The sequence below is a fragment of the Aricia agestis genome, chromosome 8 (assembly GCF_905147365.1).
Source record: "Aricia agestis chromosome 8, ilAriAges1.1, whole genome shotgun sequence".
NCBI lineage: Eukaryota > Metazoa > Arthropoda > Insecta > Lepidoptera > Lycaenidae > Aricia > Aricia agestis.
The window spans coordinates 15447237-15473672 of NC_056413.1; the positions used below are offsets into that span (position 1 = coordinate 15447237).

General features: G+C 38.8%; 1 protein-coding gene across 4 annotated transcripts in view; it reads left to right on the forward strand.

Annotated features, from left to right (window-relative positions):
- The window catches only part of LOC121729928 (rab GTPase-activating protein 1-like), a 40385-nt gene that overhangs the window by 7577 nt on the left and 6372 nt on the right, over nt 1-26436 (forward strand). For 3 of the 4 annotated variants that reach the window (XM_042118648.1, XM_042118651.1, XM_042118649.1), the window contains 14 exons: nt 10198-10360; nt 11065-11251; nt 11861-12060; nt 17834-18003; nt 18470-18598; nt 19196-19294; nt 19715-19875; nt 20041-20143; nt 20638-20815; nt 21158-21248; nt 21446-21590; nt 21957-22145; nt 24104-24229; nt 25371-25481. In XM_042118648.1, coding sequence (XP_041974582.1) covers nt 10198-10360; nt 11065-11251; nt 11861-12060; nt 17834-18003; nt 18470-18598; nt 19196-19294; nt 19715-19875; nt 20041-20143; nt 20638-20815; nt 21158-21248; nt 21446-21590; nt 21957-22145; nt 24104-24229; nt 25371-25481 — 2052 coding nt within the window. Of the gene's footprint in view, nt 1-9171; nt 9259-10197; nt 10361-11064; nt 11252-11860; nt 12061-17833; nt 18004-18469; nt 18599-19195; nt 19295-19714; nt 19876-20040; nt 20144-20637; nt 20816-21157; nt 21249-21445; nt 21591-21956; nt 22146-24103; nt 24230-25370; nt 25482-26436 lie in introns of those variants that run through there. The other variant, XM_042118650.1, reaches the window with a different exon arrangement.

The following is a 26436-nucleotide window of genomic DNA, read 5'->3' on the forward strand; positions in this document are numbered from 1 at the left end:
ACCAATCACTAACGCTATTGGAAAGATAAACTTCTGTCAAAACCTCAGAAACTGGGCATTAGCCTTTAAAATTCGTTCTATTAAACTGACTAAGGGTGAAGCCAAAAGAGTTGTGAGTCGCAGAATTTCGGTCGCGAAAATATCTTTTCATACAAATCATGACTCACAAAATTAGGCTCGTGTGAACCAAACAGGACTTTAGTATGAAACTGAATGCAGCAGAATTTCTACCAGCCGAAATTCTGCGACTCACAAGTCACAACTCACAAATTACGCTCGTTTGGCTTCACCCTTAACGTATGTCCCTCTAGCGGTCGTTCCGTATATAATATTATATCGACTCATCGCTTTGAACTCTACCTTCTGTTCGCGTTTTGTCTGTGTCGGATTATCTAGCTAGATAAAATTACAATTAAGCTGGTAATGAGCTACGCTGTAAAAAGGATTTTACGGGTTCATTGTTCACTTGTTTTAGTTAACTTCCTTATTTGAAGTTAGAAAACTTATGGTAGAATTGTAGAGTATATTGTCGTTTTTCCGGACGTATGGTTACGTTGAAATCTTATATTTAACTTTACCTATTATTTTAAACCGACTTCCAAAAAGAGGGAGGTATAAGTACGTTCGGCTGTGGATATATATATTTTTTATGTATGTTCAACGATTACTCCGCCGTTTGTGAACCGATTTTCAAATTTTTTCTTTTGTTGTATAGCATATTGTTCAGAGTTGGTACCATGTTCACAAAAATGGTGGTCTGATGATGGGAACCACGAGGAATCGAGAGGACTCCTTGGAAATCAAATGGGAACATATGGTTATTTTCGTTTTATGTGATGTATTTTGATCATATGCTACAAAAAAGTAAGATTTTGCACCATGGTATACCATGCTTCCGAAGGTTCTGAACAGAACTCCTGATTCCATATATATATACATGTTTGGGAGTTTCGGTGTTGTCTAAAGGACCAAAAGCATAAGCTACTATGCTGATCACATTAATCATCATCATCATCATTACACCATGCATCATCACATTATGACCCTATTATTATTAGTACTTTTCATAGTCTTATAGATGAAGACTGATGAATTTGATCATTATTCTGTAGTTTGTCTATTGATTTTACAATATTACATATTTTGTTATTTTAAAGTATACCGAATACTATTCGAATTTGATGTTATGGCTACCAAGATGGAAATTTGATCACGGGGTTCATGAGGTATGTAGTGAGAATGATATTGATAAAAACGCCAAAACTGCGTAGAAAACCTTAAGAATAACTAAAAAGAGTAAAATTATTATTTTTAAACAAAAAATTACAACCGACTTCCAAGGTAAAAACAATAGTAATTTTCTAAAATGAACTAAAAAGTATTAAATACTTAATTATTTTTATGTACTCAGTATTTCTGTTCGAAATCTTCATAATTTTGAAGTCGGTACCAGTCCTATAAGTTGCAGTTATATTCTGTCATAGACCTGGCGATTAGGTTAGCTGGTACAGACTTCAAGATAATGAAGATCGTAGGTTTTATAAGCGAGTGGCGTTTGATATTGGTATATCTGATGACAGGTGTGTTTACTGTTGACTTCAATTACATTAATTGACTAGCTGTTGCCCGCGACTTCGTCCGCGTGGACTTCAGTTTATAGCGCGCGATGTCAACAAAATTGGTGTCAAAAGCTTTTATAAAAAAACCCTGGTACCCCTTAAATCAATACAGCTGTGCAGTGTGCAAACAATAAGTACTTCATTTTTGTATGTTAAACTTTATATATTATGCCAAATTTTAAAGCTTATTTAGCCCCCCAATTACACAACTTTACCCATAAACTATTTATCATTGATAGGTTTAGCCCCAATTTCACCAACGTCTGTTAGTGTTAACAGCTTGTTAAAATATCCTGTCTTCTCTTTCATTCATATGAAAAACGAAACAGCTAACGTGATACTAATTCGAGCATTAACTTTAACAGTCGTTGGTGAAATTTGGTCTTAAGGTTACGTCACTGCCTGCACAGATAAAGTACTGAGTTATTTAATACCGTAGAATAGATATAACAATCGAAAAAAATCGAGACTTAAATGTAAGATGATACCACCTCTTATAGAAAGACTTTTGAGCAAGCGTCAGCGCGATGTAGAAGACGCACGGCGCCATCTATTATGAATTTTTTGAACAAATTTACGACCCTTACAACCCTTTTTTCCAGTAAAAAAGTAGCCTATGTCCTTTCTCAGGCTTTAGACTAACAGTATACAAAATTTCATTACAATCGGTTCGGTAGTTTTGGCGTTTGGCGTGAAAGCGAGACTGACAGACAGACAGACAGACAGAGATACTTTCGCATTCATAATATTAGTACAGATTATGTGCACACTGCACAGCTGTTTTTGGGTACCTATTTTGATTAATTAAGGGCCGCGCTACACCGGAATGGCAGCGGCGAGGCAAGCACTTTCAGCGCTGCCATTCCGGTGTAGCGCGCTGCGCGGCCCTACGAGGGGTACCACTTACCAGGGTTTTAAAAAGTTTTTAAATTTGACACAAATTTTGTTGACACCGCGCACTATAAACTAAAGTCCACGCGGACGAAGTCGCGGGCAACAGCTAGTTATGAATAAAAACAATAATATATAATAAAGTAGGTATGATTAGTTCTGTTATAATAATGAAGTAAAAAATAAAGCGCCATCTGTTTTCATATATTAGAATTAAAATGTAAAAATATTTTCTGGATGGAATATAGGCCAACACAACACACTCGAACTCCTTAGAAATGCAGTAGGAGTTCTATAAGATAAGATAGATTGATTATTATTATAGCAAGTGATAATATTATTAAACATAATATTCTAACGTATTAAAAACTATAAACAAAAACATAATAACTAATAAGTATGATTAGTTCTATGTTACAACGAAGTAAAAAAAAAAAGCGCCATCTGTTGAATCGTATTAGAACTAAAATGTTCATTGCATCGCGTCGATATATTTCTGGATTTTTTATAATATTATACATAAAATATATTTAAGATTTTTGAAATATTATTTTAATACACATCCAAGACCCAGGAACATTGAAAACTTTTTGTTCCGCCTGCGGGACTCGAACCCAGGACCCCCGGGATGAGCGCTGGCCACGCGCAATGCGAAGTAATTTTCATCGATATTTTCATGGAAATAAGATATTTTCCCACATCAAAATGTAGCCTATGTCCTTTCTCAGACTCTAGAATAACTGTGTACAAAATTTCATTGCAATCGGTTCAGTAGTTTTGGCGTGAAAGCGAGACAGACAGACAGACAGACAGACAGACAGACAGACAGACAGAGATACTTTCGCATTTATAATATTAGTATAGATTGATTGTCATCAAGGACACTGTTGGCACAGTCCTATACAAGCAAATACTAGTGCTGTGGTTTGTTTGTTTGTTTGTACTTCGCGGATCACAAGGCAGAGTTTGTATTATAATGTACCTAGATGACGCCCGCAACGGACGCCGAAATTCGTTTATCGCGCGGGAACCGTACATTTATACGGGATAAAAAGTAACCTATACCGGAACTCAAAATATATCCATACCAAATTTCAGCAAAATCGTTTCAGTGGTTTGGGCTTGAAGAGGTATCAGACAGACAGACTTTCGAATTATTAATGCGAATCTGTCTTTTTGTCTGTCTGTCTGTATATTATTATGGATGCCGTGTTAAAAATGTTTTTGCCTCTAAATATGATATTGAATTTAAGCTGTTACTTCTTGGTGGAAATTCATGTTTTGCAGCAGTAATAGTGGAATAAAATAAAATTAAGGAATTTAAAAAAACCCCCGCCAAAACAACTTTAAAAAGTAATGAAATAATATTTACTGCCTTTAAGTCCAAATAATTCCTAACTTGTGTAAAGTAATATTTTAGTCCATAATTGTTGTCACGGTATGTCGGGGGACCGACTTTACTTTACACAAGTTAGGAATTATTTGAACTTAAAGGCAGTAAATATTATTTCATTACTTTTTAAAGTTGTTTTGGCGGGGGTTTTTTTAAATTCCTTAATTTAATTTTATTTCATACTTTTTAATTATGGACAGACAGACAGACAAAAAGACAGATTCGCATTAATAATGCGAAAGTCTGTCTGTCTGATACCTCTTCAAGCCCAAACCACTGAAACGATTTTGCTGAAATTTGGTATGGATATATTTTGAGTTCCGGTATAGGTTACTTTTTATCCCGTATAAATGTACGGTTCCCGCGCGATAAACGAATTTCGGCGTCCGTTGCGGGCGTCATCTAGGTACATTATAATACAAACTCTGCCTTGTGATCCGCGAAGTACAAACAAACAAACAAACCACAGCACTAGTATTTGCTTGTATAGGACTGTGCCAACAGTGTCCTTGATGACAATCAATCAATTAATGTAATAATTGAAGTCAACAGTAAACACACCTGTCATCAGATATACCAATATCAAACGCCACTCGCTTATAAAACCTACGATCTTCATTATCTTGAAGTCGGTACCAGCTAACCTAATCGCCAGGTCTATGACAGAATATAACTGCATCTTATAGGACTAGTACCGACTTCAAAATTATGAAGATTTCGAACAGAAATACTGAGTACAGAAAAATAATTAAGTATTTAATACTTTTTAGTTCATTTTAGAAAATTACTATTGTTTTTACCTTGGAAGTCGGTTGTAATTTTTTGTTTAAAAATAATAATTTTACTCTTTTTAGTTATTCTTAAGGTTTTCTACACAGTTTTGGCGTTTTTATTGTGAGGACGCGAGAGTCCGTTCCCGATTCATAGCCTGTATTAGTGAGGGCTGCTTTCTCCTCTTGTGTGTGAACAAGATACAGGGTATTTAGATCGGTTTAGGTATTCTCGCTCCTGTATACTTCATTAGCTTTAAGGACCGCACAATTTCCTTCGATGAATAGATGTTATTATAGACCATGCTTAAGGCGTATGCCACATCCATAGGGCTCCTGTGTGTGCAAGACAACTCCTGGGTGATGTTGGTTACCAGGTTTGGACGAGTGTAATTAAGTTTAAAGAGGTTTTCACGCTCTATAAACGGAAGTTGGTTAATATCTCCAATGAGGATGACATCGTTGGCGCCTGTTAACTGATTCGCCATGACGATTGAGCCGAAATGGTTCATGAGAGCCTCGTCAACTATCAGCCTTTTGTAGGTTCCTTTTGTCCCATTTACCAGCAAAGAGGCCATGGTACGAACTTTATCTTTAACTTTGTTGCCAGTTCGTAGCGATAGCCTTTGCTTTAGATCCTCGGCTGCTTCGATTGTCGTTGTTGTTAATATTGAAGTTATTAATGATCCAAGTTGTCTTCCCACATCCAGGAACCCCATTGACCCACGAGTAGTTGATAGGTTTCGCGAATATGTCCCAGCCCATGCTGGATTCAGGGTACCCAGATAGGACTTCTGCCATTTCTAGTATCCTGTCTTCCAGCATTATTCTGGTAAATTCCGTTATTACATTGGATCCTCAGATTTTGTGATAAATTTGAGTGTTCTCGTGCGTTTTGTCTCATCCTCGTCCAGAACCACGGATCCGCAGTCGGTACTTGATGCCGCCATATACTGCCCTGTCATCGCCCCGGCAATTATTGTGGAGGTGACATTGTTGTATATGGCAGCTTTTGCATCCTCGAGTCTCACTTCTAACAGCTTTTGATTTTTCCGCTGATAGGCCTGCATGATCTTATTGCAGGTCAAGAGCTTTATGGTCTTATTTGCTCTTATTATCGCCTGGAACTCGAGGAAGGCATTTATTTTATGATCTTCGGGGTTCTGGGCCAGTCTGAGTTTTGGCGGGAGCACTTGCCCGAGATCGGCCCTATATCTTTTGTTTTTATTTGCCGGTGTTTGTATAGATGGTTCCCTCAAAAAAGCCTCCATTGCTAAAGCCTGCCGATTTGTTTGTGACGAAGCCTTGATCCGAGAAAGGGTGTTTTTATCCTCGATCATTCTTTCACGATGAAGTAATTTTTGATGGAGCCCATAAATGCTTTTAATTTGGCCATTCAGTTTAGAGACTTCTTAATTTCATTTTTATCTCTCTCTTTCTCATCCTCTTTTTTGTCCTCCCGTGATGCTTGGAGTCGTTCACTTGCGGAGGATGAGTTCGCCTTATTGCTGGGTTGGGACGCTGCTGCCTGATCATCACGATTATTTTTGAGGAAGCTTAGGTCATCCCCTCTGTTCTCGTAGACGATTACCTCATGATGTTCTGAGACTTTTACTATTCCATAGTAGTTTGCAGCCCTGCCTTTGTCCTGTCCCAGTGACATGGCGTCTACGCTGATTATGCGTGGGGTGGTACTGTGTCTTATCCCCATTGCTCCCAACACCTTCAAAGACGAACATGCCCGTTCAAAGGCTGGGTTGGGACGCTGCTGCCTGATCATCACGATTCTTTTTGAGGAAGCTTAGGTCATCCCCTCTGTTCTCGTAGACGATTATCTCATGATGTTCTGAGGCTTTTACTATTCCATAGTAGTTTGCAGCCCTGCCTTTGTCCTGTCCCAGTGACATGGCGTCTACGCTGATTATGCGTGGGGTGGTACTGTGTCTTATCCCCATTGCTCCCAACACCTTCAAAGACGAACATGCCCGTTCAAAGGCTTTTTGCGCGTCCCATTCGAATACTATTATCGTTTTGGTGTCTGATTTCAGTATTCTGCATGGTTGGCCAGCGAAGGTAGTTGTTGGGAGAGCTAAATATTTGCTCATTTTCATGTTCGTCTTTGATGTACTTCCGTTTAGGATTGCTGCTAGTCCCGGTGAGATGTTTACGTGGTTGGGAGTGCTAAGACGGCTGTATGTTATACCCAATGTCGGGGGGTTAATAAGTGCAAGAAAAGTGATACCTATATTGCTTAAATAAGGTACTAAGTAAAATAATGAATATAAAACAAAACTGCTGAATCGACTTTAATCATTTTTTCAGTGGCTATATTATTTTATACCCATGCGAAGCCGGGGCGGGTTGCTGGTTATTTATATACATCGGAAAAATCATGGAATTGTTAGTTTATGGTTTCCTCATAAATCCTTAACGTCTGAAGCATTGTTTGAAAGTTTTCCCTTTAATTAGTCGTGCATTTCTGCCGTAAAATTTCCGTAATTTTGAGAGGGTTTTAGTTGAAGAGTAAGCGCACTAGTGAAGTTGCATGTATGCAACTTTTTATAGTATTTCGAGACTGAATTAGAACTTCGCGCATAAAGGTTTGAACTTTAAACTTTTTCAGTTTAAAAGCTCTACTTGTTGTGGTTGAGTAAGGTTCAGGTTATTTGTTGTAGTAGAATGCAGGGCATTAAATAGTTTACCTATTGAGCCTGAATGTTTTAGGTAGATATTTACTATTTTGTATTACCAACATACTTATTTTAAACTTAAACGTCTGTGTCATAGAAAGATATTGTGTCGAATGGGCATGTCAAAATATGTCGGTCCTACACCTGATTCTTTATAGTTTATAAGCATGTGTATTGTGTAAGTATTGCTCACATATTTGGTCAACACATCACAATTCACACTAATATTAAAATGGCGAAAGTTTGTATGTTTGTTACTTCTTCACATCTATACGGCTGGAGAGATTTTAATAAAATTTAGTATGGAATTAGTTCATACCCTGGAATCTCAATTTATTTTCCCTAACATACCACAGGTAGCATCGCGGGACACAGCCAGACATAAAATAAACGTTCAAGAAGAGAGCGTATTCCTAAAAGGCCGGCAATTCACTTGCAAGTTGCAACTTCTCTGATAGGTAGTTGCTTTCCATCAGGTGACCCGTTTGCTTGTTTGCCTCTAATTTTATTTAAAAAGCTGGCTTGGTCACTGAAACCATCCACTGACACCAAATCGCCGTGGGAGCTCTGTTATTCTCAACTTTATTAATTCTTCTATTCTCAAATCACTGAGTTCTGTCCGTAGCGGTCAGTGACATCCTGTCAAAAAACTTGTCATATTTCATCATTTTCTATACAAACCGCGATTGACAATGAAGCTTAGTAGTCTTATGCTAAGTACTCACATACGGTTTTGCTCGAGAGCAATTACGTCGAGTAAAACCCGCGGCTCGAGCTTTCGTCCACACATTCAGCATTGCTCGATAGTTTTATTCTAAATCGATATATTTCATTCCATCAATCCGGCTCGATCCGGTTCCATCAATCCTTCGAGCGGCTCGATGCGAGCCTTTGAGCTGTCAGGAGCTGTCAGTTTTGCGGTCATCACAGTAATTTGGAGTAAAACTATCGAGTAAAACCGTATGTGAGTACTTAGCATAAGGGCGTATCGTAATTTTGCATACTCGATGTGAACTGAGTATCAAGTATATAACTTCGATCTCATAAATAGTTGAAGATTATTATCATTCTGATACCAAGAGGTTTTCCGATGAAATAATAATAATATCTATGGACGCTTCACACCACGTCAGTCTGGCCCCGTGTTAAGTATCTAAAGGACTTGTGTTATGGGTACCAGACAACGGAAATATATTTAATAAGTACTTTTTATACTATACACAATAAATATATTTAAGATTTTTATTATAATATGATACATATATTTAATACACATCCATGACCCAGGAACTTACAAAACTGTTTTGTTCCGTCGGCAGGATTCGAACCCACCAACTGAGCCATAGAGGTCGTCAAAACTATTATAATAGTCTGTCTTTATAAGTGTTCAATTTTTTAGGGTTCCGTACCCAAAGGGTAAAAACGGGACCCTATTACTGAGACTTCGATGTCTGTCCGTCTGTCTCCAGGCTGTAACTCAAGAACGGCAATAGCTAGAGAGTTGAAATTTACACAGATTATGTATTTCTGTTGCCGCTATAACAACAAATACTAAAAACAAAATAAATTACTCAAATATTTAAGGGGGGCTCCCATACAAAAAAAAACCATTTTTTTACTATTTTTGCTCTTTAATGGTACGGAACCCTATTATTTTCTTAAGTTAACAGAATACTGTTTTTTTCTGGCCTTCCAGAACTTAATCACTGTACTATTTATACATTATCACTTGTATAGTGTACCATTGTAAATATTATGCCAGTGATTCATGCATCCCGTCCACTGTCCAGTGGCCAGTATTCGCGCGTCGCTGGCACTACTAACTGGCTAATTCGATCAATTGAAATTACTGTGCCAACATGACGTTTGGAAGCACCTCTTATGTTATTATCAAGGTAAATTCCCTTTAAAAAAATAATAACATTATTCAAGTACTTAGTACATTTTTAGGTAGGTTTAGTTTTTTTGAATTTGGAATTGCTTTAAAACTTTGAAAGGTCTTACGTTTCCAATTACTGTTCATTTAAAGTATTTATTTTTATTCATATAAAGTTAAAGCTCAATAAAACTCTTGAACAGGTAACTTTAACTAAATAGGTAATAAAAATAATTGGTTTAAACTTTTGTCTTTTAATATTGCTTATTCATCAGTTAGGGGGTTTCCCTCACAAAAAAATTACACAGTCAACAAGCCATTCAGTGTTTTATACTAAGACTTATCTATGAAGCTTTTAACGTACCAGACAACGACAAAACATTGTACAGATTTGTGTAATATTTACTTACATATTATGAAATTGCAGGTATCGTCATATATCTCGTGCATGTTCTAAAAATGTAGTATGTAAAATCTTGTCTGTTACAAACGGAGTGGTGTATACCTGTGTATATTATGTATAGCACATTGTATAGGCTTCCATTGTTCCCTCCGTATAAGCACTAACGTCATATTGTATCTTTCTTCAAACAATGCAGTACTGTCGTTCACCTATATTCAACATTATGGTACTTACCATTCTTTAGTTAAAAAGCAAAAATCAAGATCAGTTTGTTTGTCTATTGTGGCTTCTCAAACTTTTTTTGATACGGACCACAGGGTCACTGACATCTAGTCTCTAGAACAGACAAAATATGAATAAATAACCCAGCACCGCGGGCAGCGAGTTTGTCAATACAATGTGTAGTTACATATAAAGTCAGTTTTGAATTAAAAAAGCGGTATTTTAAAAAACTGCAAACCTAACTGTATTTTGATATATCCAGTGTCGTTAACAAGAATCTAACACCTCTCAAAAATTGTTATAATGTAATTTATTTTTATAATTTGACCCCAGGACTCGTGTCACCACGTCGGCGGGTCGAAGTTCTACAAGGTGGTAGATGGCGCCACCAGCACCGACACGCCCATCTCTCCCGCCTCACCCACCTCCCCCACCTCGCCGGCCACGCCCACCGAGAAACAGGACCACATGAAGCCCATTGAGAGCGAGGATGAAGGTAAACCTGGAGAAAGATCTAGAAACTAAAGAGGAAATAGCAATAAAAAAAAACATATCGACTAGTGAGAAAGAAAAGTGGATACATAGTATGTAAGCAAACGTATATAAAAAAGCTGGACGTATTTCAGTTTTTAAAAGTCTCCTTGTGTAAAAATGACAGGCTATGAACAATACCCGAAAATTGTGCATTGCAATTACCTTATAGACTTCAACACACCCGATGCATAGTGTCATCTATAAAAGTGCATGTATCAGGATTGTATTATTATAATTTGTAGCAGTAATTATCTAATTAGTAATTGCTAATACATGTAACGCAGGTGTCCTTTTAAATAAATAATATCCAAGCCTGACTCTTCACTTGTACCGTTAAATAAATTGATTCATAGGCAGTTGACAGACCTATGTCATTTGGTAAGATTTCGGGCCTGTTTCGCCACTTCCTGATAAGTGCCGAATAGGCTATCTATCACTTAACTTGACAGATGAAGTATGGAGAATCTGTCAAAAAAGTTGTGAATAGCCTATTCGGCACTTTATCAGAAAGTGGTAAAACAGGCCCTAAGTCAATTAAATTTTAGTTGTGATCTGCTCGCTGGGTTTGACGTAGCGCAATCAAATTACGTAGGTCCACTATCTGCCTCATAACTTCACAACAAATTTAACAAACAAAAAAATCTGTAATAGCAATATCGTTTCCAGTGTCGGACGTGGACCAGGAGTGCACGGTGTTCTGCGGGGTGAGCTACCTGGGCGCCCAGAACATCGCCGACCCGAAGTCCGAGGCCGACATCCAGCGCATCATGAACGAGCTGAGCTCCATGCCCGAGAACCGCGACGGCATCGCCGTGTCCATCTCCGTGCCTGTTTGCTCGCAGGGGCTGGTGGTGTGAGTACACGCACACTTACAAAAGGAGCACTCTGTATGGCATGAGAAAACAAGAGCGACCGAGTGCAGGACCGCTCGATTGAAAAACTCTGTACCGACCACAACCACCTACGACATATTAACAGTGGCACAATACTTAGGGGTTGTGCACAAAATAAACATAATATTATGTGTATTTTGTGCACAACAATAAAAGCGATGAAAACTAAGTCAAGTAATCAAAGTCGTGATATGCTTTCAAACTCATCATTTCATTTCAACAGGGTAGTAACTTAGGCTCTTTGAGCGGAAAAAGGCGAAAAAAAATTCGCTAGAAAAAAACACCGTGGCACTGTCAATAGTAGGTACAGTTCGCTCAGTACAGTACAGCCCGTACCATGAGCTCTTATTATTATTACTTTAATATTACTTTTAGATTTGGCACAACCAAAAACCATACTTATGTTTATATAAATAGAGATCATGTTTGCTTATACGAAATCCAAAAGTAATATTAAAGTAATACTGCTATAAGAGCTCGTGGTAGGGGGGCAAATCAGTATTGCCGTCGACATAATATTATTAGACAAACTTTATCTACCATCCATGCTTATATCAAATATTCTCCAGGTTGTACCAGGCGGACAGCAACAGCGTGATGGCGCGGTACTCGGTGAACCGCATTTCGTTCTACGCGCGCGGCGCTGCCGGCTCCGCTGTGGCGGCGTGCTTCGCGTTCACGTGGTCGCACGGCGAGACCAAAGAGTCGGCGGTGTACCGCTGCCATGTGTTCCGGTGCCATATCGCTGAGGCGGTCAACCAAGTTTCCAGTAAGTACAAGTATTATATTATCCTACATCATATTATGTCCTAGAGCTTCGGGTAAAGAGTGGGCGTGACTTGTCGTGCGTTTTGCGTTCACGTGGTCGCACGGCGAGACCAAAGAGTCGGCGGTGTACCGCTGCCATGTGTTCCGGTGCCGTATTGCTGAGGCGGAGAATCAAGTGTCAAGTGAGGACAAGTATTATAAAAAACTCCGGCCTACGTAACTAAGCTGTAGCTAAAAACTGGGTGTGGCTTGAGGCGTGTTCATGTTTACGTATCGTCTACGGTGTAACTCTTCCAAGTATTCCGGTGCCATATTGCTTAGGCGGTTAACCAAGTTTCCAGTAAGTTAAAATGTCATAATGCTCTGCGACTTACGTCCATGAGCTACGGGTAAAGAGTGGGCGTGACTTGTCGTGCGTTTTGCGTTCACGGTGTACCGCTGCCATGTCTTCCGGTGCCATATTGCTGAGGCGGCGAATCAAGTTTCCAGTAAGTAAAAATATCATAATGCTCTGTGACTTACGTCCTTGTTATACGGGTAAAGAGTGGGCGTGGCGTTAAACACGTGGCTTGTGATGTCAGCTGTCGCCTGTCGGCGAGACGGTCTACCGCTGTCATGTGTTCAGCTGCCATAAAATTGCCGATTCCGATTATTTCCGAGATCCGATGAATGTGTACTGCGCCTTTGATTCAAATAAGCGCAATTTTACATCACTAAATTGCTCCTCTCCTTACAATGTTCCATTAGTTTGCTACGAGTACAATATTGAACAAACTTGTTTGTATAACGTAGGCGCGCGGTCTCGAAATAGTTAGTTACACAAATTATTTTGTTTAACAAAATTAATACAGCAAGTATTCAATTACCTAGAAAATAGTCAAGTATGTAGGTACCAATCTATATTTTTAACCCCCGACAAAAAAAGAGGGGTGTTATAAGTTTGACGTGTCTGTCTATTTGTCTGTCTGTGTGTATCTGTCCGTGGCATCATAGCATCGAAACGGGTGGACCGATTTTGATCGAGTTTTTAACAAAATAAACCATGAAACGAGTCGCCGCTCACGGAAACTTGCAATACTAAAGGATTCCTAGTTTATCACAAAACTCTCACCTCTGTTATACACTACCAAATCTGTCAGAGTTTAAAAAAAATACTTGGACACTTTTGATATGTACGCTGAATGTTGATAAATGCTGCTTCATATATCATACAACTGAAATGATGAAACGGTATATGATGGTCCATATCTAAAACTCATTAAAATGGACTATGTGTCGCTCTTATGTTTCACTCAACTAAAGTACACTGCAAACCGAACCTTTACAGCACGCGTTAAAGTTTAAAATGCTATGCAGATGTTTTTACATAGCATATGTCACGCACAGACTCATCAGAACTGATTGAAAATACAACGTATTGCGTTACAATAGATTGTAGACTGTACTGTTGAGGATATTTGTTGTTGAACACTTTGGCTTTCTTCATAATTTGGTCGTACTATACCGTAGTATAATCATTATTTTCTAATAGTTTGTTGTTGTATTATATGTTTAGTGGGCTTAGCAGGAAGAATTTAACCATATTCGTAATCTTATCAAAATAAGAGTATTGTATGAAAATAATGCCACTGCTACAAACTTGATTTTATTATAAGTTAAACGTAAGCTTTTATTCATAATATAATGCAAATTATTGAAAAGACAGATATTTACCATGTACAAATTTATTCAATTTATTAACCCTTTTCATGAAAAGGATTTGAATACATTTAATACAACGTTACACAACCAATTTCAGAAGCATCTAAAACTGTAAAACTATAAATTTCCTACGCCGTGCAATGCACATACATTAAATGGATTGTCAAAACATCAGTTATTAACTGTTAGCGTTTGGTGTGACGCGTCTCACGATTACTGCAGCATATTAGTGTTTCATTAATATTAGTACAGTATTTTACGCATTCATTAATATTAGTACAGTATTTTAACAGTATAAGTGTTATAATAGAAACAACAGGAAAATAATTCTCGTTATAGTTTTCGTAAAGTTATTTATTCAACAAACAGTATTTTGATTTGTTTATTGAATTAAGGATATTATGGTGTAGTGTTTTTTATATTATATCTGAAGTTTTAAGGAACTGAAAATTGAAGGTAAACATACTCGTAGTGTTAATTTATATATTGTATTTTATTTTTTATCTTGATCCATCTAGTTATAAGAAACCGTTTATGGGAAGAAAATTAGGAATTACATAGCATTATGTGCGCAGTACAATTGTTTATAAACAACTTCATATGTAGTGAGTCTCAACTCTCATAAGTTAGTGCGCTATCATCTTCTATTTCATGTGGTCTATAATATAATTATTTTAAGTTTTAAGATATTTAGTATATTTACTGATCTGGTAAAGCAGATTGTATCCAAAAGCAATAATATTTGAATTGTCCACACATTGCGATTCCTGGTGACAGGAAAGACCAAAATTCGTTTACAGCGCGGGAACCGTACATTTACCGGGATTAAAAGTATCCTATGTCCTTTCCCGGGACTCAGTATGTCTATACCAAATTCATATCAGCAATATTGGTTCATCGGTTTGCACGTAAAGAGGTAACAGACAGACAGACTTTCGTATTTATTATATTAGTATGGATATATGGATGGTAAACCTAGCCCATAAAAATACAATCGGGTAAACGATAATGGTCAATTAAACACGGCAACACATAAACCGCGCGAGGCCGCGTGGCCCAATTTGTCCAATTACCCGTGAACTGTGCGCCCGTGCGCGCGGTCCCCGTTACAACACCGAAAATCTATTGTCACGTGGTAAATAGGTCGTTCGCGATAGGCTCGATTAATATATGCGTCCGCGGGAACGAGTTTTGGCCGCTACACTATGAGATCTGGACTACTAGGGGGGGTATTACATTATCATTTATATTGGATCATTTCTATGATCATATATAGGATCCAATATATATGATCATTTGATCATATCTACATATTACATTATCATATTTCATTGATCCTATTTTACGTCATATGTGGTTTCAATAGCCAATGGAGAGCGCTAACGCTGACAGGTATTGACGTCAGGGTTACTAGATCTCAGAGAATTAGATTTGTCAAAAGACATCGTCATTTTTAATATGGCTTGTTTTTTGTTATTTCAGCAAGATTATTCAAGTATATAATTAGAAAAATAATTACATTACATTATTTGAAACATATTAACGAACAAGAAATTAAAAAGTCTTTTTTATATTAAATAACTGGCAACACCTATTTCTATGACCGTATTGGATCCAATCTCTCAGCAAATGTCAAAAATCTATGATCAAGGAAGAAATGAATCATATGTCTATATTACATTATCCAATATCATTGACTCAATGATCTCGGATCCAATATATATGATAATCTAATATCCCCCCTAGACAAGTGTCAAGCGATTATCGTAAACGCCAACAAAATGTATGCGATTTGACATAAGTCATCGCTTGCTAGCGGATACTAATGTCAAATCTCATACATTTTGTTGGCGTTTACGATTATCGCTTGACACTTGTCTCTAGGCCCAGAAGCAATAGAACCAAACATATCGCGCGAACGCATATAAATCGACCCTTAGTTATACGTTCAGATCTAATTTGTTTTATCTGAATAAAAAAATAAAAATTATCCTTATTTTGCAATTTTCGGAGGAGTTTCTTTACTGCGTCTACACCACGTCATGTTACCTGTATGGGCTGTATGTACTATTAAAGAAGTGGATTCCTAGGCAGATCGAGCCGACAGATCATATTCACAGCCATCAGCCATTGAAATAAGCCGACCACATGACGTATACGACTGCCTAGGAATCAATTTTTTCGATGGTACCTACGTCTTGTGAATTTTATTTTATTATCTTCGTCAAGATCATTTCGGAAAGTTTAAGAACATAATACCATGATTTATATTATTTTTATTGCAGCTGCTGATACCGGACACCGGTCATGGAGATTAAAGTTATCCGCGAGTTCAAAAATAACTTGTTTATATTGTAATAACATTATGATACGATAGAAGTACCGAAAGCTATCAGTTACATTTTAACATTCAGATTTACTTATTTCATAATTTCGAAATGTCTGCCCTTCTGTTTGTTTATCTCGTTAATCGTTACGCTTAAACCTTATTACCTTAGCATATTATATTCGAGTCTATAATTAATTAATTACTAACAACAGATCCATACTTGACGACCTCTGTGGCTCAGTGGTGAGCGCGTTGGTAGCTCAAGCCGGGGGTCGCGGGTTCGAATCCCGCCGACGGAACAAAAAAAAAGTTTTTAATGTTCCCGTGTATTAAATATGTGTATGATATAATAAAAATCTTAAATATATGTATAGTATATAAAAGTATTAAATATATTTCCGTTGTCTGGTACCTGTAACACAAGTCCTTTAGGTACTTAGCACGGGGCCAGACTGACGTGGTGTGAAGCGTCCATAGATATTATTATTATTATTACTTACTAGATAATGGGTATAGAGTATAGACATACATAATAGATTCTAAGTGAATCTATTATGTATGTCCAAATCGAGCAATAACCACCGTATGGACCGCAAAACTGACAGCTCGAAGGCTCGCTTCGAGCCGGCTCAGGGAATTAAATATGTCAAATATGTCATTCCCTTCAATTCGGAATAAAACTATCGAGCAAAACCGTATGTGAGTACTTAGCATTACGTCTATATCTTCAATATCTTCATTATTAAGGGAGATAATCCTTAGAAAAATTGCACGTTATTGACATAATAGTAACTACTCGATTAAACTCAACAGATTTGTAAACAATGTATATTCATTGAAAAGCGATTACGCGTTGTTAAAATTACGATTAGCATTTCAATTATGACCAATTATGTCGTCACGCGAGGAACATTAGCATTCGTGAAATACTGATGGTCAATGCCTTATACATGTGTGTTCTTCTTATAACAGGCTGTTATATTTGTTTTGTAGAGTATCAGTACTAATTTTCTAATAAAGAGTAGACTTTCTTTCTTGTTTGTTCCAGTCGATTTTGTATGTAATGGTATTCTAATTTAAAGTAATGTAATTATGTAGATATTCACAATATGGTTTGTTAGACCTATTTTATAGGAATATAATTATGCTGTTTGATAAGGAATATATTGCCTTTATATCGCATAAAAATAGGATAATTGGGTTACAGTTAAACGAAATGCAAACTAATTAAATCCGCCCTCAATGTGTGTTAGACGTGTCATCAGTAAATAATTCTGTAAAGGTCGAGTTTTTGGACAAATTGAGGTGTGCCTTGTCTAGTATTGTGGCTTGTGTGTGTAAATACGCGTCAAACAGCTATGTGTGCGATTTTACTCAGTTTTTCTAGTACATTGTTGAGCTATGATTAGGAGTGTAATCCTAATTTATCCTTGCAAAAACTGGAATAAAATAATATAGCGGTGGTAGCTGGTTTGTTGACGTGGAATTGTATTTGTGTAGCTTGGGATGAGCTCCGTATTAATCAAAATCGTATCGTGTGAAAATGTAAAAAGATCTGATGGCAGCAAGCTGAGCTTGGTGACAGTAAAAATGATAAACAATAGAAATACTGACTCTGTCATTGTCTATTATTTAGTAACTATTTCTATGATAACTGACCCTATCCTCCTCTTACGGATTTAGAAAGTAAGTAATCGACGCCCTTGCTAACTCCTAACTGCCTTTACTCTTTTCTTTCTTTCAGGCTGCTTCGCGAAAGCGTTCGAGCGTATCCCGCGTTCTATGGCGTCGTCGCTCGTGGGCGACCTGTCAGCCGCGCCGTCCATGACGGGCTCGCTGACGGAGGTGGCGCCGCCCATGCAGCTGATGCACGTGCTCGAGTGTACCGTCGACATCAAGGAGACTGACGCCAAGGTAACTTATTCTGAAAGCACAGAATAATAAATTGTTTGAGGTAGCATGCCGCTAGAAACTGATGCCGTCTGGCGAACGCAGACGGCGGTCGAGCCGCTACTGCAAAGAACCTAAAACGCAGTCAAAGTGAGCAATTGTACGCTCTGTCGTGTTTTCTGCAATAGAACTACATAATGTGTCGTTTGTCGGTCAATTTGAATAAAACTTAAGATGGATATTATCAAGTTTATATGTAATTGCTATATTCTCATAATAATAATTATATCAGAGCAAGACACCGTTCTCAATCACTAAGCGATACTGGTTGTTAAAAATACATAAGTGGAAACTGTCTACTTTAATGATTATCAAAAAATGCGCGTTATAAATGTGACATCAAAACGAGCAGTATAGTATCCGAAGGAACTAACATTGTATACCCACATTGTTGTTATAATAAATAAAAAATACCCTTATATTTTTTCAGGGTACATTCAGCCACGTGCCGAAGGAGCGTCTGGGGTTCAAGCTGCGCGGCGGCATCGACAAGCAGGTCACCATCAACGTGCAGCAGGTCTCTAGCAGCTCGCACGTCGATACAGCCGACGACGGACAGGTGTGACCTTCATTCTTGCTGTATATTTGTCACTTTTCAGTTGTCACTGATAGGAGTTGAACAGACAAAACTGACAAGGAGTAAAAGTACAGTTACACATACTGAAAAACAGCATGCTTAAAACAAGCATGCTTTTTGAACTCGATACATTTGCTTCTATTAAGCATGCTTATTAAAAGAGAAAAACTACCACAAACCTGTACACATGTGCTTAAGCCTTAAACCACGCCCTCACCACCCACGCCGCAGGGAGCATGCTCGAATAAGCATTTACTCGGTTGAAGCATGCTGCGTGCCTGAAATAAGCATGTGTTAAAAAATACAAAGTACAAATTCAAAGGCGTAATACAGTTAAAAAGTACAAATTCAAAGGCGTAATACAGTGGGTACGGTCACGCATTTTAAAATTGTTAGATAAAAATGGAAAAGGAAGGCGCGGTTTGAAGATATCTTTAGTCGAACGAGTGAGCAAGGCTATTGATAGATTAACGCTGATGCTTAATAAAAGTGGATTGAGTCTTGATAGAAAAGAAACAACATTGTATAACGAAACTGTTCAATTCAAATTGTAATTTAATCGTATTCGATGTTTTTCAGTCGACGTACACCGGTGCGCTGTACATTGAGAGATGCTTCGGTATTCTGCTGGCGCCGGGCCGCGGCGTCAAACACTCAGATATGAGACTCTTGGAAATGGTACATATTTTTTTGTTTATAACTTTTATATAATTCTCAAGAAGGGATGTTTGGCGCTATGTAGCCGTAGGGTCTATCGTGTCAATTGTCGTGTCAAACAGCTGTCATATGTCACGAAATAGCTTCAACATGTCATATGTCTGTTTGATTATTATCTGATACGACATTTGACACGAAAGACCCTACCTTCCATCTGGTGGCAAATGATATATCGACAACCCTCATTAAGTTTAACTCATACTCATAATTGTGTTGTTAATTAAGAATTATGTATCTAGCGTCTAAAAATGCCTGGAGCAGGCAACTGTTACCAAACTGATAAATCACGAAGCACTACATTTTATCGTATTGATTTGTCACATAAGGTAATTTTATATGCCGAAAACGCTAAATATATAAAATTGACGTACGTATACGCAGGTGAGCGGCGCGTCCGGCGGGTCCGGGTGCTCGGTGTGCGCGCTGTGGAACGCCGGCGAGGCCGCGCTCGCGCCCTTCAATGTGGCCAGCGGCGATGGCGCCCCCACATACATGTCGCTCGCGCTTGACCTGGTTATACGCGGCATACGGGACCCGCTCAGGTGAAGTCACAGAAAGAGACAAAGAGATTAGAGATAAAGACGACGAGTCTGTATATATCCTTGGGTCGTCGCAGGCTCGTTTGTTTCAGACAATTTTAAAAATTAAGCGTAATAATTAGTCAGGCAAACGAATTTGAGTTTACAAGGGATGGTTTTCGTTGACAGGTTGGTTGTGGAGACCCCGGTGAAGATATATCCGCCCACAGAGCGTTTCTGGTATTACTCCAAGAGGCCTCTTGTGCAGCAGTTCTACATCAACTTGAAGGAGGTAATTTTCTTCCGAGTTTGTGTCTTTTTATATGAGTTTACATGGCAAAAATATGTGTAGACGGCAAGTATATTTTTACAGTAATTTTAACACAACAAACAGAACAAACAAATAGGCCGACTTAGAATTGTTCTCGCAATTTATAAGCTTGACGTACTATGTCATATCCGCTGGCGCGCGTCGTGACTGCGTTGCTCAGCCGTTCGTAGCATGCTTACAGCGGTACCCGCGCCCTGTCAGTTTGTTTGAAGTCGGCATACAGGGCCCGTACCACGAAACGGCTTTGAGACTCAAACAATCGTACGAGAATGTTACGTCCTACTCTAACAAACGTGAAATGACGTTGTTAGAGCAGGACGTGGCATTGTCGTCCGATTGTTTGAGTCTCAAAACCGTTTCGTGGTACGGGCCGTGGTTCGTTTTGTCTATTGTGACCTTAATATGCAGCAACATAGCGTATTTTTTCCTAGCCTTATGTTTATTCTTCTTCGCAGTCAACAGACGCCAGCGGGCAGCTACAGTACTGCGTATGCGGCGTGGAGACGTCGGGCGAGCTGGACCGGTCGCGGCTCAACCTGCCGTTGTCGCTGTCCAGCTTGCTGCCCTCCCCGCTCGCGCCCGCCGCCCCGCCCTCGCCCCCGTCCCCCGCCGACCCCAACGACATAGAGTCCGGTGAGTGACGGCTGACAGCGCCGCACCCTACGCTCCGTTGTCCACGCTCCCCGTTCGCGTCCTGCGTCTGATGAACGTCCGACAATGCAGCACTGCGTCTGAGTGACGGACATCTGACAACGCAGCACTGCTAGAACGTCTGAAGCCTGCTATATACTGTCATTGTTCTAGTAGTAAGAGGGTTACTACTAGAACAATGGCAGTATCTGTGGAATAGGTTATCTGTTGTATAAATATTTTTATTAGTTAGAGTTCGTATGTAGGTGATATTAGGCTATTTAAAACTAACTCAAACATAACTTAATAAAACTTCGATCATAACATTTCTTTACCTCTTTACAGACGGCGATGAACCACTACTCAGTGGCACTGGAGAGGTGTCGAAAGATTGCGGCGAAGACGTCCTTGAGAATTGGGCACAGGTTCTACGCAGGTTGGTACAAAATTTATTTACTAATAATGCAATCTGTCTGTATATTTCTTAACTAAATACATACAGAAAAACATTACCTTTCCAAAGGCATCTTTTGATCCGTATTTTTCCACGAATAAGAAACATCTAGGTAAGCGGCTAAGATAAACTTACCTCTTGTCTTTTAAGTTCAACTAACACAATAATCTTTTCTACAGCTGGGTAGGCGGTCGGCCGCGTGCGTTGGCGCAGCTCGTCCGAGTGGGCGTGCCCGAGGCGCTGCGGGGAGAGGTGTGGCTGCGCCTCGCCGCCGTAGACCAGAACGACTCGCTCATGGATACGTACCGCACGCTTATTACTAAGGTATGGAATACTGAGTGCACTTTTTTTGCGAGAAGTGAGTCACTGAGAATATTATGTTAACTATAAATAAATAATGGTCACTTCTGACTATACATACAAGTAATAAAGTTCTTTTCCCGGAGTATATTATAAAATAAGTAGTCGTATTTATAATGAAGATTTTGTACACGAGGTAAATAAGGATTAGAGAGTGATAAAGAGGCATTGCCATGAAGCTTAAATTTTAAATGAATATGACAAGGGGCTCATTTAATTTACGCTAAGGATTCCAAGTTGGGCACGATACATTGTTGTGTAAAATCTATATAGGCGTTACGCGTATATCAAGCTAAATACCTATATACGTAAACCTTTCATGTTCCGCAGGACTGTCCGTTCGAGGCAGTGATCCAGCGCGACATAGCGCGCACTTTCCCCGCTCACTCGCTGTTCCGCGAGGCGGGCGGGCTGGGGCAGGACGCGCTGCTGCGGTTGGCGCGCGCGTACGCCGTCCACGACGCCGAGGTCGGCTACTGCCAGGGGCTCAGCTTCCTGGCCGCCACACTGCTGCTGCACGTGAGTATAGCGAAAGTTTAAGATAGCCCGACAGGAAGGCAGGAAGGTGTTAGATTCTTAGATAGGTGGGGTTGAAGAGTGAACCGAATGAAATTAGCCCAGTCGAGCAGTCGTAAACGTGTTTACACACGGCACCGCAGCGGCAGCATTTTTCGCCGTCGCAGCGCCGCAGAACGTTCTGCGGCGCGATCATGGGTCCTACTAGTCGTATGTTTGTTGAAATCGCTCGCCGTCGCGGCGGCGCCGTGTGAAAAGGTCCCATAAAAATACAAGAATGAGTATGCAGGGACGCCGCCGCGGTGGCGGTGCCGCTGCCGCTGCGGCGCGTGTGTTAACACGCTAAAACACTACTAATAAAGACGTAGCGTATAATAATTTATCGTTGAAGGTCAGCTGTCTTTGTCATGTGACTTTTTCAATGTGCCAGAAAAAGATGATCAGTTCACCTTGTATAGTTATTCGTTGTCGATATTTTTATTACTAAAGGGTTAGGATTATTTAAGAATCGAATTAACGTCTCATACGATGGAGAGAAACATGCACCTGACTTAAAATAATTTCAGCTAAATCGGTTCAGGTTTAGGCGTGATGAGGTAACAGACAGACAGACACTCTTTCTCATATATATCGAAGTTAGTGTGTCGGTGTATAATCTTAATATATATATTTCTTGTGTGCGTGTGTATGTGACTGAACTCCTCCTAAACGACTGGACCAATTTTGATGAAATTTTTTGTGTGTGTTCGTGGAGATTCGAGAATGGTTTAGATTTACAGTTTGGTCTACTGGAAAATGTTTTTTTCAATTAATTTCTTATTTATAAGGAGTTGTTGATTTTGGAATGTTTTACATTAGATTCGGCGGACGGCGCTATCATCGCATTCAATATTATTCTATTTCAATTTTAGTTTGTCCTGACTCCTGACAGATGGTGCTACGATTAATTTGAAAAAAAATTTGTTATTCAATTCATGTGCTGATTAAAATATAAAATAAATAACACATAGGCTACAATTTTAACCGACTTTCAAAATGGGGGAGGTGTTATGTTCGTTTTCTTATATTCAACGATTACTCCGCCGTTTGTTAACCGATTTTCAAAATTTTTCTTTTGGTATATAGGGTATCATCCCAATTTAGTATTATATTCAGAAAAGTGGTGATCTGATGAAGGATCCATAAGTAATCGAGGGAACTCCTCAAAACTTATAGGGAAACATATGGTGACTTCGGTTTCGTGAGAAGTATTCTAAGCATATGCTACCAACAAGTAAGATTTTGCACCGAGATATACCTGGTATACCGTGGTTCGGAAGGTGCTGAGAGAATTCCTGATTCTTTATAGATACAAGTTTGGGAGTTTCGGCGTTGTTTTAAGAACAGAAAGCATATGCTACTATGCAAATTACATTCTTCATCATCATCATTACTACCATATTATACCATTTCATAGTCTTAGATCGAGACTCGAGTTTGTCAAGCGATAATTTAAAAAAATCTATATCTACCTAATATTATAAACCTGAAGAGTATGTTTGCTTGAACGCGTCAATCTCAGAAACTACAGGTCCGATTTAAAAACTTATCTCAGTGTTAGATAGATCATTTATCGAGTAAGACTCATCATTTATCGAGAAGGTTATATTATATTATTACTCTAAGACTAATACGACAGAAGAAACTCAGGAAAATGTGGGAAAAACGGGGGAAATATTTTTTATGGGAAAATGTACCTACGGATTCTGTAAAATTTCTAATTTACGCGGGCGAAGCCGCGCGGGACATCTAGTATATTATAATATACGACAGCTGAAATCAATCACGTGGGCTTCGGCCTGCCTGATCATACCACCTCGCTCGGTCGGTAGGATATATGGGTGGAGGCCGCAAAGGAAGACTCCTTTGCGGCCTCCACCCATATATCCTACAGATTCATAGCTCTAATTCCTCTCTCTCAGATGCCGGAGGAGCAGGCGTTCTGTCTGCTGGTGCGGCTGATGTACGGGTACGGGCTGCGCGAGCTGTACAAGGACGGCTTCGAGGCGCTCTACATGAGGCTGCACCAGCTTGATAGATTGATGGAGGTATGTTATTGACTAAAATGGAATACAAACTAAACTGCTCTTTAAGGGCCTGTTTCACCACTTCCTGATAAGTGCCGGACAGGCTATCCACCACTTAACTTGACAGATAGAGTATGGAGAATCTGTCAAAAAACTTGTGGATAACCTATCCGGCACTTAATCGGGAAGTTAACAGGCCCTTTACCAGATATCGATGATGTTGCATGTCACATCTTACGCTTGAGATTATGTTTATGTTACAATTTATGTAATGGTGGCACTTCACATGGCTATTTGTATTTGCGTATTTGATGTATTCGCCAAACAATCACCACGTGTAGACGGTATGTTTGGCCAATATTGGCCTTATTTACCTATTTGACAAATATGACCAATACTTGTTAGTCAAAAGAATCAAATAGGCAAGTAAACAAAATCAAGTAAAAGTTTGGTATTTGACGTCCATGTGTGGAAGGCCGTATTTGCCTTTATTTGCTTGTTTGTGTATACGTCAATAATTTTGCCAAATGCAACAAATAGCCAATAGCAAGACATGTGAAGTGCCACTGTGATAGCAAAACAATGGTCAATGAGAACTGTAACATATCCTGTTTTAACGCGCCATTTTGAAGTCAATTTGTCAATAGTATACAAGTTTCGTGATCATCATAATAATATACATTTCTACGAGGATCTTGTAGCATGTTGCTACTAAAGTCAACACCACTCTTTCGTTAAATATCACTTTACAGCTGTTTCACCCAAAGTAATGGAAATCAATTGTAGCACTAAGGAAATGTAACTCCGTCAAAAAACATGCTCCACAATACTTGTCAAAAAAGTGTACCTTAGGTACACATTTCAATACATTTGCAATATTTAGGTGACCTTGAGCGGTACTAGGCTGACGTTACATGACATATCAAAAGGAACCAATTTTAAAACGGTAATAGTATGGGTGTTACGATTACTTAGTTTTTATTATTCGTAGATTGTAGCTCATCATTTTGAATAATGACAGCTAATTCATTTGCTTTCAAGTGCCATTTTAGGATCCTTGTAGGACTGTCTTTTTCGTGTATTTCTAACTTCTTTTCTTGACTTCCAAAAAATTAGTAGGTTCTATATGTATATATTTTTAATCCAATTTTAATGTGTATAGGAGCAACTGCCGGAGCTGCGCGCTCACTTCAGCGAGCTGGGTGTGGAGCCGCACATGTTCGCGTCGCAGTGGTTCCTCACCGTCTTCACCGCGAGATTCCCCCTGCCGCTGGTATGTACCGCGGCTTCGCGAAAAACCGTCGTACAGTACTTGATTAGATTTAATGACATTTACAAATTTAATGACATTAACAAATGACTTAGATTTAAACTTCTTTTAAATTTACTAGCATGATACATATATAAATAATTATAAGATAAAAAGTAATAAAAATAAGTAACGTAGATAAAGTTAGATTTTCGATAGGCCAAAGTAGAATGTGTAAAAGTCAAGGTTTAATAGATAATTGTATCAAATATTGATCTATCATTCCATGTCCCTTCCATTAACACACAATATGTAGCAAAAGGTACTCTATGCGTCGAGAAACGAGATAGCAATATTTTCACTTGTTTTGAATATCCTAGAAGCGTTTATATATTTATTTTCAAGAATCATATTGTTACGTGCTAGGGTTCGAAGGATTTGGAGAGAAAGACCAGCTGACTTTCTTGAAGATTTTATTTACAAACACTAGGTCCAAAACAAAGCACTAGATCTAAATCACTGAGCACTATCACTGTCCTAGGTCGTAGCCAAGTCGTAGGCTCCACTTTTTGATCACTTGTTTCTCACTTCGAAGTCGTCTTGATGATACTCGTACGAGGGCTGCTATTTATGTATCCGGAACTGGCCACTTACAAGAACAATATTTAAAATGAAATTACAACATTTGAAAATATAACTCTTTGGTTGAAGAATACATTTTGTTTCATGTGACTGTCAATTATTTTTCCATTGTGGCGTCATTTTGAAAATTGCGTGTCTTCATTTGCCATTGATTTAACGCGTGAACATTTTCGTGCAATGATTTACTACGATTTTCGGCGTGGGCTAAATCAACAACAGTGCTTTATTCAACTCACCGCAACTTTTGGAGATGAAGCACCATCAAAAACCACTGTTTATCACTGGTACAGTGAGTTTAATCGTGGGCGGTCTATGCTCACGGATGAAAATAAAGAAG